Below are 19,756 nucleotides of genomic sequence, written 5' to 3' on the forward strand. Positions count from 1 at the left end.
TTACCACATGATCCAGCAATCTCATTACTAGGTATTTACTCAGGGATGCAAACAGACAATTACACACCAATATTCACAGTGACATTATCTGTGATTGCCAAGAGATGGAAACAGTGCAAGTGTCCATCAACTGATGAGTGGATAAATGAACTGTGGTATATACACATACGATGGAATATTATGCAGCTGTAGGAAAGAAAGAAGTCCTGATGCATGCACCAATGTGGATGAACCCTGAACACATCATGTTGAGTGAAAAAAGCCAGGCATAAAAGGACAAATACTGCATGATCTCAATGATATGAAAAATTGGAATACGTAAACTCACAGAGTCAGTATCTAGAATATAGTTTACCAGGGACTGGGCAGATTGGAGAATGGAGAGTTAATGCTTAAATTGTACAGAGTTCCTTTTTGGAATGATGGAAATATTTAGGTAATGGACGGTGGTGATGGTAGCACAAAACATTTTGAAGGTAATTAATGGTACTGAGTTCCACCTGTGAATGTGGTTAAAGGGGGAAATTTTAGGTTGTATAAATATTACTAGAATAAAAATTAAAAAAAAAACAACAACATAGGACTGTACCACACAGTGAACCCTACTATAAATGAAGGACAATAGTTAGTATAATTATAAAATGTTCTTTCATGAATTATAACACACTAATGCAAGGTGTTAATAATAGGGTGGTATATGGGAACTCTATTTTACATATTTTATGCATGATTTTTCTGTAAACATATAACCTCTCTTAAGAAAAAAATAGAAAGAAGTCAGATGCCAACATAGTTCCATGGAATGTCCAAATCAAGAGAAGAGAAAGGAGTAAATGTAGGTTTCTCTAATCAAATTTATTCATGTAGAGCGATGTTGTTTACAGCTTTAAATAGTGCCTGGGAAAACAATTAACATCAACAAAGTTATGGGCACTTTACAAAAATGAATTATGATATGCATCTTTTGAATTTATAAAACCAAGAATGTCCCCAGAAATTTTTGCTATGTAACAATGGAACTAAAAGTATAACAACTACAGCTACCATCTCCTGAACACTGGGTTTTATCTGACAAAAAAATGATATTATTTTTAACTTTTTTTTTTTAAAGGGCTCATGAAGTGGCAACTTCTGCATGTCTGAGCCTGCCAATACTTCACAGGCATCCCTCCTTCCCTCTTTTCAACACAAATAAGCCTTGGACTTCTGACTACCGTGCCAGTCCAATCAGTTGCAAAACAAAAAGGAAAAGGTTGATGATGTCCAAGTAGATGTTCAGAGCAGCAAAAACATACTCTTCAGGATCCAGGTCAGAATGATGATGGCGCCCTCCCACCATGAGCTGCACATCCATTACCAAGTACTTAAAGAAAAGAAGAAGGATTAGATGTTTATATTGTACACTTCTATCAAATAAGTGTCCTAGAAACAATATTTTAGCATCAAGAAAAATATTACATAAATTAGTTCGTAGTGGAATATGTTATTCTTACAGCCCCAATCATTTAAAACTTTCCCAAGATTCTACTCTATTTGTAAAAGCAAATACCTCATCCTCCTGAAGCCGTGGGACAAAATCCATGCGCCTTCCGTGACTTTCTAAATCCAAAAACCTTTATGGCTTTAGTCAATGACATGGATTAGGCAGACAGACATGGACATAAACTGCAAAATGCCTTATGTTCATGATATTACCCCATAAACAAAGAATGAAAATGAAGGTGGTCTCTGACATTTAGATTCACACAGAGCAATAATTCTGAATTCTTAAAGCTTTGGGTGATAGCATTTTTCAAACCTTGACATTTGGAGATGGCTTTATCATGATGTCTGTATATCCCGAAGAGAATAAAGAGGAGAGAGGACTAGTATTTGGTTAAATAATCCTCAAAGTAAACATTTTAGTTTAGCTGCAGTAGGTTGAATTATTGGTTCCCAAAACATCAACATAAAAAGTCATAAGAATCCTCTCATTCTTTTATGTGTTGCAAAATGAACAGACCCCAAATTGAACAGGGTGCTCAAGCCAAGCCATAAGTTGTTAGAGGGAAGAAAAGAAAACAAGTGGCTCAGTCACCTTACATCCAAACTCTAGTCTAAAAGGGGTACATTCTAGTGTTTTGAGGAAGACCCCCAACCAGACACAACATTGGCATTATAGAGAATTTTGGGGTGTTTTAAACAGTCTTTAAAATATTTTAGAACGATATCCATTTTAGTGAAACTTATCCCAAGTCATTCAGGTATTTGCTCTCCCTGGCTTCTGGTTCTCACTTGGACTTGTAAGAATGAGTAGGAAGGGCAAAGCCACAGAAGGAAAGTTATTGGGCACCTTCTGGGTAGCACCACACCTGGTTCATTATAGGTGTGGAATGTAATGTGGAAACAAGTCAGGTGAGGCAGGCAAGACTGACTGAGACTCAGAAGAGAGGAACGTACTGTAATGAGTGGCAGAGGAGGGAGACAAACCCAAGCCAAAGCAGCTGCCTCTCCCGAACTGCTCAGTCCTTCTCCTCCTTTCTCTCCCTGCTTTCCCTACATCTGATTCCAGCACCTTTGAAAGGAAATAAAAGCTAGGTGAGCAATCATCTGAGCTTACCCTGGACTTTCGTATGTCTTGGGAAATTCCTGTCCCAGGCAAACCAAGACTGTTTGCAACCCTAAAATCAAAAAGCTCCCCAGGGGCTTCCAGCTTTGTTTTAGCCTCAGTCTATCACCCTGGAGTCCTAATTCCTATGGATTTCTTTTTTCCCCATTTCCGTTCCAAAAAAGCCCTGACTTACCTTTTTTCTTCTTATACGAGGGGATAATGATTAGATAGTTAGTAATGTAGCTTCTGAGGGGAGGTCATATTTTAGAGGGCAGATAGGAAAATCATCATGAAAGATGAGCTGAGATCTGGCTGGCACCTTTCCTCCAAGTGAAACAAACCTCTGCTGCCATCCAAGATACAACCAGCCCACAAGGAATGAGATTCAGACCCCTGGAAGCATTCAGGAATGTGGCATCCTGCCTCAGCCCCTACAGTTCTGGTAGTTAAACATCCCTTCCTGCCCCCGCAAAAAACTATTGCTGTTCTCCTCTCCAGCTATTTGTTTGGTGTTAGGTAGAGCTGCCTACAAAATCAAGAGTTTTTGCTCTGCTTGCAAACTAGGAACAGAAAGATCAACACTCTTTTGCATATAAAACAAACTATGCCTAAAGAGGATACAAGAGACAATAGCAAACACCAACAGATCAAGGCTGAAAGGGCAAGAGTGTGGAAAAAGTACAAATCAGTTTCTTTTACAATAGGAGAAGAAATAAGAAAATGGAAATACACATACTTAACCTTAACCTCCTGGACTAAGTTTTTCTAACATTTAAAATGTGTGATATAATTCCAGAAAAAAATTAAACAAACAAGATGAAGCAAAATGTGAATGTTGTTTAAGCTTGTTTATAATATGTGGAGTCCGTTACACCAGTCTACTTCTATGTATGCCTGGAAATTTCCAAAATAAATAATTTAAAAAGTTAGACCCTAAAAGATTTGACATAATAAAAGCATAAAATGGAATCCCACACACTCTTAAAAAGAATGAGTTAGATCCATGGCTGCTAATATGTAGAGACGGTTATCTTTAAATGAAAAGAGCCAAGAGTAGAACAAAGCATATAGTATGACTGCATTTGTATAAAAAGTGATACATAAAGAAATTTTGAAAGCATTCACAAGAAACTTAACAGTGGTTAACTCTGGGGAAGGAAGGTAAGAGGGAGATTTTTATTTTCATTTTATAAGCCATAATATTTGAATTTTAAAACAAGTGCATCTATTACTTTTGTGAGAAACCTTCCTTAAATTATTTTAAAGATGGGACAGCAAGAGATGTAACTAAATGGAGTGAAAGAGATTCACTGATATATTAGCAATGACTTCTGTCTATCCCCTGTAAGACATTTCTATTTTGAAAGATTCCCCCTGTTTTAAAAAAAAAAAAAAAAAAAAAAAAAAAGGAAGAAAGAAACCACACCACTGCTACAACTTTCAAAGCTTATAAATGAAAGACTCTTCTTTCTCTTCTTAAATATTATCTCTCTAGAGAAAAGTAATGTATTTGTGGATTGGGAAAAACACCCAGCTCTCCTAGGATACTGGTTTTTAACATAACACTTTAAGAAGCAACTCGCCTGGAGGGCTTTCCAGTAAACGACTGGCTCCACTTAATTAATTCCAGGCCTGGCTCAGAGGTACTGTCAAGGCACACACCATATTCTTTGTCAAAGAGAGGAAGAAATGGACTTACCAGTGAGAAGATCACAGTTCCAAGTCCAGCATACAATAAATGCAACCACTTCAAAAGGAAAGGAAACATGTGTTTATTAAAGAGCTAGCTTTGGAATAATTAAAGGGTCTACATAGGTCACTACTGTTGGATAAGGACCCAATTTTAAGAAAGTCCAATCTGTGAGGAATTAATCTTTTCTTGAACATAGTCATCAATTGCATCCACTCAATTCCATTCAATAAGCAATTGAAAATAACTTTGCATATGCCAAATAATATTCATCAAGTGCTAAACATCTTGTTAATGGGAGGGCAAGTAGACTGTACTAGATATGTTTTACTTTTCACCCAGTCCACACATCCCTTCTAAAGAATTTGTCCCACCTTCTGCCTTCAGAAGGCATAACTTGGAGAAAGTAATGACCCTCTCACTCCGTAGCTAGAGCTTTTGACAAGAGGTAGAAGACACCCAATCGAAAAGCAGTCAATCTATTAACTGACCAGGAACCTCTGATATGTGACTGGGTTCAAATAGATGCACAAGGCCTGTTAGAAATCAATTCTTGAGAAGGAAGGATCCAAGAAGCAGAAGCTGCTTCATCAGTAGATATTCCTGGAGTTATTACTACACAAGCAGAGGTGGCCCATCAACTCAGCCCAAGAAAAGAAGATGGGATATCCATTCTTGTACATGACAGCTTTTCTTCCCCCTAGGAGTTCCATGCTATTTTCCTCTGGTCTTTGCCTCAAGCTAGTTTGAGCACCATTTGTTCCTTGCAACCAGAATAACTCTGATCAGAATATGAGACTGGATGAATGTCAAAGGATTTGGATCTATATGGGAAGAGGATAAGGAAGTGGTATACAACAATAGAGGAAATGTGGCATTAACTCTTCAGGGCAACAAAGCACATCCTGAGAGGGATGGACATAGCACTCTGCTAACCAGGAAGAGTTTTTGATAAAGAAGGGAAATCAGTCTGGGATACCCAGTGTTTATAGGCTGAGCTAATAGCAAGAAAACACTTGATAAATGAATCCAAAAAATTCAATCGCCAAGGTCAAACAAGCATATGTATTTAGGACAAGGCTCAGTCAAAAGCCTTCCATTTATATATGTGTGTGTGTAAAATTATATATTGTAGATGTCTGTGAAAAGGAAATTTAGAATGGGAACTTGGGTTGATATACCTGGTAGGAAAGAGTCTCTTAACCGTACACAAGTGATATTGCAAAGATCTATGGAACCAACCTAATATCCACATTATTACAACCAATATATCTGCTAACATCAATAATAATAAATGGAGAACTGTGACCATTTAAGGCACCTATTTGTGATATCCTTGAATGTGATATCCTATATTTCTAAACTATAGATGCCACCTCCCTATAAGCTTATATGGTCATTCATAAAGCTAAACCAATCTAGATAGAACTCTTGGTCTTAGGTCTGTAGAGTCTATATCAAATCCACTTGTTGCCAAAGAACCTCTTTGATTCAGCATATGGTCCAGGTTGGCCTTGAGGCCTTAGTTAAATGGTCACAGGCCCCAGGTGAGTCATCAGAGGACATGGCCCCCAATGGGGTCTCCACAGAGGGACCACTCACAAACAGACTTCCCCAGGTGAGAGCCTATGTCTCTCTGTGTACACCCCCTCCAGAACCCCCCCCCCCCCCAGAAATATGGTGGAAAGAGAATGGGCACTGGATCACACAGACCTGGCTTTGATGCCATACCCTGCACTAACTACCTGTGTGAACTTGAATTAATTATTTGATTTCTATGAACCTGTTTTCTTATCTATAAAATAGATGTGATATGTATTTTTCAGGGATGTTGTGAGAAATAAATCTAATTCCATTTGTGAAACTACAGAGGCCTATGTCTGACATCTAGTAAATATTCAATAACTGTATTAAAGCAAAAATAAATAAAATTAAAAGAAAATGCTAGAATTGGAAAATAAGGACCCTCTTATAGACTGCTTTCAGAAAAGGCCAAATAAGCCCATCTCTTCTATTCCCATGATCCAAACAAGCAGCACCATCTGCTGACTCCAGTCCACATCCAACCATTTATATACTTAACTCCAGTCCACATCCATCAAATGCTATTTAATATTCTAAAGAGACATCTTTGAACTGCACATTTTCCTATGCAACCTGCTAAATGCAACAGATTAATTCATACAAATTCAAAATATTTTAGTCCAAACCAATGAAAACCATAGGCTAATCACATGACCCTCCACTGGCTGTTGTGCCAAAGAAATTCTGGAGACCATGTCCCTAGCCTTGAAACGTACAATCCAAAGCCAAGCAATGTTGCTGTAATCAGACACAAAGAATACCAAGCTAAAAGGAAGACCCAGAGGAAGAACAAAAGCAAAATCTTAACAGGAAGTCACCCTGTCACCATCCTAGTCATATAGAGAAGAAGGACCCTGGACTACCCCTGTGGGTACGTTTTCCCCAAGACCCTCTTGAAACCACAACTACATTTGGGAAAAGACAACTATAGAGTAAGGTAGGAGCTCATTATTCAGGCCCCAGATCCCCTGCCATGGTACTTCCCAACAACACCAGTGTGGTGGCTATGAGGATGGACCTCACAGACTTCCTGCTAATGCAGTGTAACTGACCAAAGGCCCCAGCGACTGTGCTCTGAAATCCACTGCAGTTTGCTCTAAGGTTTCCCACAGGCAAATTCCAGCCAATGGCTGAGAGCAATAGGGCCTTTCCTGGGAGACACAGGATTATTCTGATGGTCGACTCTGGCTCAAGGACTCTCTGATAGCCTTGCTGAGTCTCTGTAGATTGCACTGCATTCAGAATGCTTCCACCCAGCCTTTCTCCCCTCTCTCCTTCATTCGGGTCAGATATGCCCTCATGGTCTGAAAGCACTCCCAGTTTTCTATGGCCCCCTCCCGTTTTCTCTCACAGATATTTCCCTAATAAAATCCTTTCAGTCTTAACCTCATATTGGTGTCTGATTCTCAGAGGACCCCAGACTAACACAACCAACACTTCACCTGCATTTTTTGCAATTCTCTGAGGTTCACTTACATATGCTCGTACGAAGATTAAGAGAATTCCATACAGGAGAAGTACGAATAGCAAAACGAACAGCACTCCATTTAGCAAGGTAAAATCCCACTAAGGAAACATAAAGAGCAAAAGAAGAAAAACAAACAAACAAAAAACCAACTCAATTACTATATAAGGAATTTCGGGATGTTTGGAGATGCATTTTATACCCCATAGGCAGAAAGTAACCCATTGCTAATAATTTACCCTGCCCAACTCAGAGAACCATGGAAATCCATTAGCACCAACCGTGGTAAAATGTTACATTTAAAAGTGTTATATCAACTGGGATTTGCTTCAGAAAGAAGAGGGCAGGATAAATATAGATGAAATGACATTAACCATGATTTGTAATTTTTTTAAACTAGGTAACAGTGACATGGGGTTTCATTATACTATTCTATTTTCAGAATTAAATGAAATCTCCTCTAACAATGAAAAAGATACATTGAATAAGTGAACAGGACATATAGTTTAATTTATAATATTACAATCATAACTAATACTAACATATTTTTAGAAACGTGCATAGAAAACTAATGGAATGAAATATACTGAGATGTTAACTGGATGACTTTTTTCACATATATAGGCATGTATTTTAATGAAAAATATATATAATTTTGAAACTTTTTAATGTGCTTTTCATTTTGACCTTTATAATTCAATGACCCAAATCAGTCTTGGTTTTTTAAAGAAAGAAAATAAAGGGAAAGAGGATATTCATCTTCTGACCTGAAGAAACTAGATTGTGCAGCAAAACAATAGCCTTGAATCCAAGATAATTTCTTGCAAGAGTGTTTCCTAATTACTTTATTTCTCTCCCTCTCTCTCTCTCCTTCCCTTAACATATCAAGAGAATAATCTGAAGTGGTGGTTCTCTAGGTGGGGTCCAGCTGCATTAGCGTCACCTGGAAACTTGTCAGAAATTCAAATTCTCAGGCTCCACCCCAGACCTCCTGAAGGGAGGGGGGAGGCGGCAATCTGTGTTTTAACTGATGGCACTGAAGTCTGTTTAGAGCTTTCCTTTCAATATAGTAGCCACTAGCCACGTGTGGCTATTGCGCATTTGAAATGTGGCTACTTCAAATTGAGATGTATTGTAAGTGTACAGTACACACTGGATTTCAAAGACTAGTATAAAAAAAGAATGCGAACTATCTCATTGATAATTTTTATATTCATTACATACTGAAATTATAATATCTTAGATATATTAGGTAAAATAAAATATATTAAATTTCACAGTTTCTTTTTACATTTTTAAAGTGGTTACTAAAAACATGGAAATTACATGTGTGAGTTGCTTCTGTGGCTCACATTATATTTCTATTGGACAGCACTGCTCTAGAGAGCAGCCTATTTCACTTGTGACAATGATACTCTAAGGCTTGCTCTTGTTGGCAGGAAGATGTGGCATCAGGGAAGGAAAAAAAAGCTCACCCTTTCCCAGCCCTAGGGGACGCTGGGATAGGAAAGAAGTTGACATGAAGGGAGAAAAGAGTGTTTGGCTGCCTTTCAAAGTCATCACTGCAAACATAATAGGAATCATCTTTAAAATACTTCTCAGTGTAATATTCACTCTGCTGAACCCAAGGCATAGATCACCTATGGCTTAAAATACTAATGGACTTTTAAAAAGCAGTCTGGCATTTTAGAAGATTTTAAATGGCCCTAAACGCATATGTGCACTCCACAGAGCCCCACCTCACCGACTGCAGGAAGGCTATGTCTGTGTACAAACAGGCTGGTTCCTACATATGGTCCTTAAGGGACTCATAGTGATGGCAGGTATAGATATGATCATGAATGAAAATTGCATCTCTAACTTCTGATAAAATTTGACTACTTATCTAGAAGACCCTTCTGCCACTCTGATGCTTCTTCCTTTTTCCACCAAGAAAAGGCTAAAATTCTATACCTGCTAAGACCTTCCTGACGATGCATGCCAAATAAGTCATTAGAATGACTAAGAAAAACCTATCATTTATTAAAAGAAAGTATAGAGAACTGGAAGAATGGACTCCTGAAAATACCTCATGAAATCTCAAAGATCATCTTATGGTGAGAAGGGCTCTGACTCATCTTACAATTAAAAAGGAATGATCCCAAATTAGATGCTTCCTGGAAAATCTTTGCACCCTTGAGCCCTGGTGAACTTCATGACTTTAAAAATTTTTTAACTCCCTGTATCAGTCAGGGTCCCAGCAGGAAACAAATGGTATGCTTAAATAGGAGGGTTTTTTTTTTAAATAAAGGAACTATCTAGAAAAGTTATGTGGGGTGGGTAGTGTAGAACCCTAGGCTAGGAGCAGGAGAGCTGTAACCACCCTTAGGCCCATATGGAAGAGAAAATGGAGCAGTTACCTGAATCCAGAAAGAGACAGCTATATCGAGTTGGCTATCTTGACATGAGGTGCAAATTTTGATTAAGGAACAAAGCCCAGGAAGAAGCCAAGGGAATAAATGCCTCTACCTCTCTTTCCTCCCTCTCTCCAATCTCCACATGGGGTTCCCCTTCGGCCAAACTGGTTAAGTAACCAGAAGACACGAGGCCATGGACGTGAAGCCCACAGGACAGCAGAGAGCAGGGGAGAGGAGGGCAGGAGAGCGGGTCCAGAAAGGAAAGGAAGATATCTGGACCATTCTCCTATGACAGGAATCTGTTTCAATAATACGTACTTTTGTCTGTAGAGCAAATAAAGTGAGCGCCAGTGTGACCAGAGCAGTTGCTCCCGTTGCCCAGAATACTTCCTCGGCATTATAGAAACTAAAACCAGAGATTGTGATTATTGTTCAAATACAAAAAACGCACACAAAAAAGGGAAATGTATATCAAAGACTTACACTGATACGGTTCCTAGCAGCAGACCTTGAAGAAGTGTCTAAAAACAAAATTCAGAATAAATCAGAATCCTGATTCCTGAGGCATGAGACACTCACCCAGAATCCAGAGAAGGTGACTTGAGGCATGTGCATTTACACACGGTCTAGGGAGCAAGTGGGAACACACCCAGCCCTAGTGTACAAAGCCACAGAGAGATTATGGGAAATACAGCAGAATTGAATATTTCCTTAGCATTCACCCTAAGACTGACAAGAGGAAATTCTCTTGTTAGTTAAAATTTCTTAGAACACAAAAATAACTTTCAATATTTTCAGTGAATTAAATATGTATTAATTATGAATGTGGAAACCAAGGTAAAAAGTTCATTTGTAGATCATATTGTCATTAATCAAATAAGGCCATTCACATAGTATCTTATTGTTCTATCAGGGCAGGATGTGCTATTTCAACCAGTGCCTCGCCAACAGTTTCAGTACTGACCCTTTCTATAGTGCCTGGGTGAGAATAAAATACTCCCTCAAAGACCTCAAACATGGGATGAGAATTGAGAACTTCTCAGTGCCAGAATATGGGGCTGGAGGAAAGTAACCCAAAGAGCATGTAGCCTGACCTATAGGTGCCAACTCAGAGCTAAGAGGAGGGCTGCATGAGGGCCTGGGTTGGGGCTGGGGAGATCCCATCATCCAAGTAGAGCTAGGGATCAGGGGCTGTGTGGGAAGAGTGCAGTGTGGGTGAGAAGCAGGGGTGAAGCTTGAGACCAAGAATGGCAACAGGGATGTGTCCAGGCCTAAAGTCTAGATCCAGGACAGCAGGCCCAGCTGCATGAGAGCTACAGTGAGCAGTGGTCCAAGGGCCTGAAGATACTCCTGAGCCATCAGACCTTAGTCAGAGACAAATCCAGAGACTTAACTGATCAACTGGTCCATGGAGAGAGCCAGGAAAGAAACCTCCAGACCCAGGGAGTAAATATGAAGGCACATCCTAACCGAAGTGCTGGGACTACTACAGAGGCTTTGAACTTGTCCAATGAGCAAATGATGTACAGGATCAGAGACTGGAAAAGAACTGGAATCCCAAAAGTACTGCATTACCTCTCAAAACTTTGTGGATAATTGCCCAGTTGTTCTCTGTTTTGTTAAATATAGCTAAGCAGGCTGTCTTTATTTCCATTTTTAGAGAGTATCTACTCAATGCACACATGATATTTTCGTAATGTGCTTGCTTCTAACTATACTCTCAAGATTAATTTTCTTCCTGTTCTACTAGCTCACTTGCTTCATAGTTCTCCATTGTCTATCTTCAGCAGCACATGAAAAATTGTGTGTGTGAGAGAAAAAGAGAGAGAGAGAGAGAGAGACAGAGAGAGAGAGAGAGAGAGAGAGAGAGAGAGAGAGAGAGAGAGAGAGAGAGAGAGAATGGAAGACAATTTCAAGCTGGAAACCAACTTCAAGTTTTTGGGAGAGTGGGAGAGTGAGTAACAAGAGAGGCCTTAGAAGTCAAACCTGCACAATGACTTCAAGAGCCCCAAACATGGGCTCAGGGGCAAAAATTCTACAGGGCAAAAGCTGGCTTCAACAACTGTATTTTTCTTTTTTCCCTAATTTCTTTTCTGAAAGGTTTCTCCAGGTATTTCCTAACCTGTTAGGAAGACAATAAATCTAGAAAACATAACTAATTATTTGCTCCTTTATTCTATTTCTTCTCTTAAGCTATTATTTGTTTGGGGGTAAACAATAAAACCTACAGATGAGCTCTCCCTTTGGGACCAATAACTTTGATCTCTTCTTATAATAAACATGAAAAACATTTAAAATTTTAAGTAAAAAATTAAAAAATTTCTGGAAAAATAGTTCCTCACACACCCCCAACCCCAGCCCTTCCTCTACTTCGGGATTCTGAATGTCTTTCCAAGCTTGGATTTTTTCCTGAGTGTAGTCCATGCTCTGTCAGTTCAGGAAACTGGGAGACCCCACTTGCTCACCTGGGAAATGAACAGGGTATCCACACCAGCTAATGAAGGCTCCTCAATGCTCTGGCAGCTAGAGAGATGTCCAAATGTGGGCAGCCAAGAGCGATTCTTCTTCAACCTCTAGAGAAAGCTATTCTTCTCAACATACACATTGCAATGGTTGCTACATCCTACAGAGGCCGACAATCTCATCATTGGTCACGTGTACTTGTTTGCTTTGGCCACCAGGAGGGGCAGAACTAAATCTGGGATGACCACTCTCAAGAGTAAAGGGCTTAACGCATTTTGTGCACTAATCAAACAACTGGCCTTTTTCATACCCTTATTTTTCCTTCCATCAGATTTCCCCTTCAAATTATCTTCTTATATTGTGGGTATTTCTATAAGCTACCTCAAATCTGATTTGGGATTAGATGAGGAATAAATCAATTGGTAAGAAAATTTTCACTCAAAAGGGTGATCACCATTGTTTGGTAGGAAATGCAAAGCCTCCCCCAAAAAATCATTTGTGGACACTATCCTGAATCACAGTGGGACAGTTCTGGGTTTTCCCAAGCAGAACAAAAATGCCCTAGGAATTACTATCAGTGTGCTTCAGAGAAATAGCTGCCTCCAGGAGGGTAGAGGTTTGACCAACTCTGAGAAGTTGGAAAAAGAGAATCAGGGCAAGGGGGATGACCCAGACGCTGATGAGTCCCTGGGGAAGATCCCTGTGACCTTCCTGGGAGTTAAGTCCTGGAAAGAGATGGGAGTGAAATAATAGACACTGAAATTGGTTTAGGAAATTTGGTTGTTCCAGGTACCTGCTGAGAGCTGGCAAGATCCTTAGGTTCCCATGGACAGCACAGAGAGGAATTGCTTGTAAGAAGGGGAGCCACACAATTCTCTGTGGCCCAGCATGGCCCAGAACAACAGATTAAGGGCAGGTAAGGTGAGGCCTTGTGGGTGGAAGCCACCGCAATTAGGAGTAGGTGACCCATAGATAAAGGTGGATAGCCAAAGACCAGAAGCCTCTGGTACTGGAAATGGCTGGCACTGAAATCCTGCACTGGGATGCAAGTTGGGGAACCAAGCTCATCTATGGTTTCTGCCCCCAGTGGGGCTTAAAATAGAAAATAAACATGTTTTAGAAAAAATAGAAAAATTACATATTTTGCACACAAGTTTGTGAACTAACTGTGGAACTCCCTTTTCCATAACAAAACACAGTTGCTGACCTTGACAGAGAGAGAGGTCCAGTGACCATCAGATTAACTGTTCCTGAAATGTAGCACATGCACAGGAGTGGGTTCCCCAGCGTAGCCTTATCAGAGGCAAATTGGCCGGCACAAAGGAGCAGCCCAAATTCTCCAACTTACTACAAGTGTGTGGATACTATCTTATAAGAAGTTTATTACTTTCTTACAACCAGAATTAAGCTGAGGGAATGCCTCACAAGTATTAGCTATTACTATTATTCCACAAGAACTTCCACAATAAAAGGAATAAATTTAATAAATGTGACAAAAATATATTGCATAGGTGAGCTAGGACAATGTTTACTTACAAACACTCCCAGGAGAATGTAATTTGCAGGCACCCGACGGCGGAGATCCCCACAGCAAGCAAGTAAAAAAAGTACGACAAAAAAGGCTGGACTGAAGGATAATTTAAAACCATGTGTTATTTGCTTCTAATGACTACATTATATTATATATATTCTATAACATTCTATGATAATGAATATTATAAGGTCAACAAAAATGTTGCTTATTACCTTTACCTTATCTTTTAAAATTAACATTTCTTATTGCCATCCGCAGATGACTTTCTTTTATTTCAAAAAAAATTATAGATTCATAGGAAGTTACAAAGATGGTACAGAGAGGTTCTATTTACCCTTATCTGATTTTCTTCTAATGGTTACATCTTATGTATTTACAGTACAATGTCAAAACAAGGAAACTCACATTGGAACAAGGTGTGAACATAGAAATATGACACAACTCTGTGCAGATTCATGTAACCACCACCACAATCAAGACACAGAACTATTCCATCAATACAAAGATCTCCCTTTGCCACCCCTTCATAGCCACACACAAACATACACACACCCCTAATCTGTGGCAACCACTAATTTGTTTCCCACCTCTATAATTTTGTCACGTTGAGAATATTACACCTTTACCTTATTTTAATAGTAAAAGAATCTTAACCAATAGCTATTAGAAGAATAATTTTTTATTAAGTCCAATGATACTTACAAGAGTGCATATGTAAACCAAGCATTCTTGAGCACCCAAGATCTTAAATCATTCCTGGTTAAAGAAAAAAATTTAATACAATTTTACTTATAAGTAGCATATTTCACTATGTACTATTAAACATATGTAAACTAATATTTAAGTAGAAGTAAAACAATATCATAAGAAAGGGGAAAACCTTTGATGACGGATTGGTAGCAAAACAGTGAAACATATAATTGCAAATTACATCTAAAATAGATATATTCCAAAATGAGACTGAACGTCATCTACATGGCAACATAAGATATCCACTGAAAAAACCCTCCCCAGAGACTTAGCAAAAGAAATGACAAATCTCCCTTGCTTAGGACTCTGGAGGAAGGTAAAAACTGGAAAAGGATCCCACAACACTAAATTGAAGAAAGAGAAAAATTCAAGTAGGAAACTTCCGACCTGGACCAGACAGCCCTCTTCCTTCTCCCTCACTCAGCCTCACGCAGCTTGGGAAGCACCCAGAGGCAGCATCTGGGATCCCTGCCACCTCTTACTGGGAATACAAACTATAAAAACTCTCACAACAGTGAGGTAAATCCCCAAATATATCCAGTCTCAGAGACCCAGGTCCCCAGAGATGTAGGGTAGGGCAAAAGTCACAGAGAAGTGCTCAATACAAAATGACCCCAAGGAGAAGCTTTCAAAATGGAGGATTAGGAAGGGAATGGTAGAACCTACTTCTTTCCCCAAAGCAGCATGTAGCCAATCAGAAACTGTCCGAATCAATTATTTGGAGACCGGGGTAACAAGGGAGGGCATTTCAATGCCCAGGTCAGGGTGGGATGAAAAGACTGGGAAAATGTGAGCAGAGGCTATAATTCTCACTGCAGCTCCCCGTGTGTGCCAGTTTGAATGTACTGTGTCCCCCAAATGCCATTATCTTTGATGTAGTCTTGTGGGCAGATGTTATCAGTTTTGATTAGATTTCTTTGAGTGTTTCTTTGGAATGCACCCCACCCAGCTGTGGGTGATGACTCTGATGGGATCTTTCCATGGAGTCATGGCCCTACCCTTTCAGGATGGGACTTGATCAGTGTATAAATGAGCTGACTCAAAGAGAAGGAACTCAGTGCAGCTGTGAGTGACGTTTTGAAGAGGAGCAAGCTTACTAGAGAGGAACGTCCTGGGAGAAAGCCATTTTGAAACCAGAACTTTGGAGCAGATGCCAGTCACGTGCCTTCCCAGCTAACAGAAGTTTTCTGGACGCCATTGGCCATCCTCCAGTGAAGGTACCTGATTATATGTTACCTTGGACACTTTATGGCCTGAAGGCTGTAACTGTGTAGCCAAATAAACCCCCTTTTTATAAAAGCCAATCCGTCTCTGGTGTTTTGCATTCCGCAGCATTAGCAAACTAGAACACTGTGCAACCCCCCACCTCTGAAAGAAGCAGCATCAGGTGGTCTAATCCTTGTCTGCGGGATGGCTGTGGACTGGGATGGCTGTGGAAATCCTCCACCCCAAGTACAGAGGGGGACATAGCATAACACTGAGCCAGATATTGGCTGGTGAAGTGAGAAAACAGGATGCCATATTTCAGCCCTGCCCAGTCAGAAGATGCTGTACCAGCAGATACACTGTGTGAATGTGTGATTGTGAAAATCTTGTGGCTCCCACTCCCTTTATACAGTGTATGGACAGATAAGTAGAAAAATGGGAACAAAAAGCAAACGAATAATAGGGAGGGATGGGGGGATGTGATGTTTTGGGTATTCTTTTTTAGTTTAATTTTTATTCTTATTTTTTTGGTGTGCATTAATGAAAATGTTCCAAAAATTGTGGTGAAGAATGCACAGCTACATAATGGTACTATGAACAATTTATTGTACACTTTGGGTGACTGTATGGTTTGTGAATGTATCTCAATAAAATTGAATTTAAAAAAGACACTAGGTGAGCAAAAAGAGAATTTGAAAGAATAGTTAGAAAAATAACAGATCTTATAGAAATGAAAGATAATGTAAATGAAATTTAAAATATACTAGAGATACACAATAGCAGATTTGAAGAGGCAGAAGAAAGTATAAGCAAGCTAGGATACAGACAACTGAATTTGAAAAGACAAAAAAACAAATGGAGAAAAAATATTAGAACAGGGTCTCATGGAATGACTGACAACACATAATGCACAAACATACACATCACAGGTGTCCAATAAGGAGAAGGGAAAAGGGACAGGACTAACATTTGATGAAATAATGGCCGAAAATTTTCAAACCCTTATAAAACACATAAATATGCAAATCCAAGAAGCCCAACATACTCCAAACAAAATAAATCCAAATAGATTCACTCCAAGACATATAATAATCAGACTTTCAAATGCCAAAGAGAAGGAGAAAATATTGAAGGCAGCAAGAGAAAAGCAATTCACCACATAAAAAGGAAGCCAAATATGACTCAGTGCTGATTTCTCATCAAACACCATGGTGGCAAGAAGGCAATAGTATAGTTAAGATACTGAAAGAGAAAAATTGCCAGCCAAGAATTCTCTATCCAGAAAGCTGTCCTTCAAAAATGACGGAGATTTTAAAATAGTCATAGATAACATCATCACCCTTTTATACTCCATGTTGTAGATACCATTATTTATCATTATTCAACCAGTCCCCTACTGATGGATATTTATATTGATTACAGTCTTTTGCTATTATATATAGTTCTGCATTGAATGGACTTGGGCTTACATCTTTTTTATATTTTTGCCATTGTGTCTTTGGTATATATATAAAACCTCAGAAGTGGGATTGTAAGATCAAAGGGTAAGTAATATGTAATTCCATTAGAATTAGTCAAATTCCCCTTCATAAGAGTCTTATACCATTTTGTATTCCTCCCAGTAATATATAAGAATGCTTGTTTCCCCCAAACTTTGCCAACAGAATATGTTGTGATGGTCAGTTTTGTGTGTCAACTTGGCTAAGCTATAATATGAGTTATTTGGTCAAACACTAATCTAGCTGTTGCTATGAAGATATTTTGTAGATGTGATTAACATCTATAATCAGCTGACTTTATGTACTAGTTCTGTTTCTCCACAGAACGCTGACTGACACAATTGTCAATCTAGAATTTTTGCCAATCTGATAGAAGAGAAACAGTACCCAAGTATAGTTGCAATTTGCATTTCTCTTGTTGTAATGACATTGAACATCTTTTAATATGTTTAAGGTCCATTTGTATTTCTTTTCTATAATCTATTAAAATCTCCTGTCTGCTTTTTAAATAGGGTTAGCCTTTGTTGTCACAATTTTTAGAAACATTTTGTAATTACAAATATTAAACATTTGTCTGTGAAAAAAAAATAGTCATAGATAAAAAGAAGCTGAGAGAGCTCATTAACAAGAGACCTGCCCTGCAAGAAATGCCACAGGGAGTCCAGCCAACTGAAAAGAAAAGAGAGGAGAGAGGCCTGGAGGAGAGCAGAGAAATGAAAATCATTATTAGGGTAACTAAAAGGATATAAAGAGAAAAAATTGATCAGACAAATAAAAGCCAAAGGATAAAAAGGTTGAAAGAGGTACTGACATTACAGAGATAAAATTGAATGTTAATGGATTAAATTCCCCAATCAAAAGATACAGATTGGCAGAATGGATGAAAAAAGAAAAGAAATTACTCCATGCAAGCAGTAACCAAACAAGAACAACAACCAACAGGGGTTGCTATATCAATATAAAAAAAAATAGACTTTAAATGCAAAACTCTTATAAGAGACAAAAGGCCACTACATATGAATAAAATGGGCAAGTCACTAAGAAGAAATAACAGACATAACTATTTATGCAACTAACAAGGGTACCCCATAGTACATAAGGAAAACCCTGGCAAACTGAAGGGAATAACAGACATCTCTACAATAACAGTTGAAGACTTCAACACACCACTCTCTTCAAATTATAGAATATCTGAACAGAGGACCAATAAGGAAACAGAGAACCTAGATAATATGATAAATGAACTAGAACTAAGAGATAAACACAGAACATTGCACCCCAAAACATCAGGATATACATTCTTCTCAAGTGCTCATAGAACATTCTCCAGGACAGACCACATACTGGGGCAAAAAGAGGTCTTAATAAATTTTAAAAGATTGAAATTATGAAAAGCACTTTCTCTGATCATAATAGTATGAAGCTAGAAATCAATAACAGGCAAAGAACCGGAAATTTCACAAATCTATGGAGGTTAAACAACACTCTTAAACAATCAGTAGGTAAAAGAAGAAATTGCAAGAGATATCAGTAAATATCTTGAGATGAATGAAAACGAGAACATATGAAAACTTATGGGGTGCAGTGAAGGCAGTGTTGAGAGAGAAATTTATAGACCCAGAAGCATATATGAAAAAGAAAAAGCTAAAACCAATGACCTAACTGAACACCTGGGGAAACTAAAGAAAGAATAGCAAACTGTAAAGTTGGAATGGTAAATAGCTTTATTAATCATCTTAATTTGCTTAAACTTCCATTTTTACTCAAGAAACTACAAAGAAGAAACAAAAAGCAATTGAGGTAGACTGACATACCAACAACCCTTTGTTGTGCTAATTAAGACCTCTGCCTCCATGGGAAAGGAAGAACTGTGATAAATGAGTCATGCTGACACTAGCAAGTCTGTTCTCTTGATAAGCCCATTCCTACACAATCATTCTGCCTGGACAGCTTTTGCAGATTTATGGTAACCAAAGATGCCCTGCACAAGACAATTCACACAGCTCATGTTCTCCTTGCCTCCCCCTCCCCATTCCTCCCATATGCTTTCTTTGGTCTAAGCAGGTATATTTTCCCGCCACTTTTCTTTGAGCAGTGACTTTTAGTTCTGCTTCCACACATGCCACTTAGCCCAATAAATTTATTCTGCACTTTGGTTTTCACAGTCTGCTTTAAACTTAACTAATCCCAAAGCAAGCAGAAGCAAAGAAATAACAAAGATTAGAGCAGAAATCAGTGAAAAGGACAACAAAAAATATAGAGAAAGACCCAATAAAACCAAAAGTCAGTTCTTTGAGAAGACCAATAAATCAACAAACCTTTAGCTAGACTGACAAAGAAAATGAAGACGATAAATCAACAAACCCTTAGCTAGACTGACAAAGAAAAAAATGAAGATGATAAATCAACAAACCTTTAGCTAGACTGACAAAGAAAAAACTGAAGATGATAAATCAACAAACCCTTAGCTAGACTGACAAAGAAAAAAAATACAGAAGACACAAATAAATAAAATCAGAAATGAGAGAAAGGACATTATCACAGACCCGAAAGAAATCAAAAAGATCATAAGAGAATAT

General features: G+C 38.6%; 1 protein-coding gene across 2 annotated transcripts in view; it reads right to left on the reverse strand.

The window, feature by feature from the left end:
* Positions 1-844: 844 nt before the first annotated feature.
* LOC119534376 (protein lifeguard 1-like) overlaps positions 845-19,756 on the reverse strand; it is a 63,045-nt gene continuing 44,133 nt past the window's right edge. Inside the window, exons 5-11 of one of the 2 annotated variants that reach the window (XM_037836654.1) lie at positions 14,425-14,478; positions 13,725-13,815; positions 10,209-10,246; positions 10,044-10,131; positions 7,341-7,430; positions 4,290-4,337; positions 845-1,363 (exon numbers count right to left, since the gene is read on the reverse strand). In XM_037836654.1, coding sequence (XP_037692582.1) covers positions 1,211-1,363; positions 4,290-4,337; positions 7,341-7,430; positions 10,044-10,131; positions 10,209-10,246; positions 13,725-13,815; positions 14,425-14,478 — 562 coding nt within the window. In that variant the 3' untranslated portion in view covers positions 845-1,210. The remainder of the gene's footprint in view (positions 1,364-4,289; positions 4,338-7,340; positions 7,431-10,043; positions 10,132-10,208; positions 10,247-13,724; positions 13,816-14,424; positions 14,479-19,756) is intronic. The other variant, XM_037836655.1, reaches the window with a different exon arrangement.

The sequence above is a fragment of the Choloepus didactylus genome, chromosome 5, assembly GCF_015220235.1.
Source record: "Choloepus didactylus isolate mChoDid1 chromosome 5, mChoDid1.pri, whole genome shotgun sequence".
Classification (NCBI taxonomy): Eukaryota; Metazoa; Chordata; class Mammalia; order Pilosa; family Megalonychidae; genus Choloepus; species Choloepus didactylus.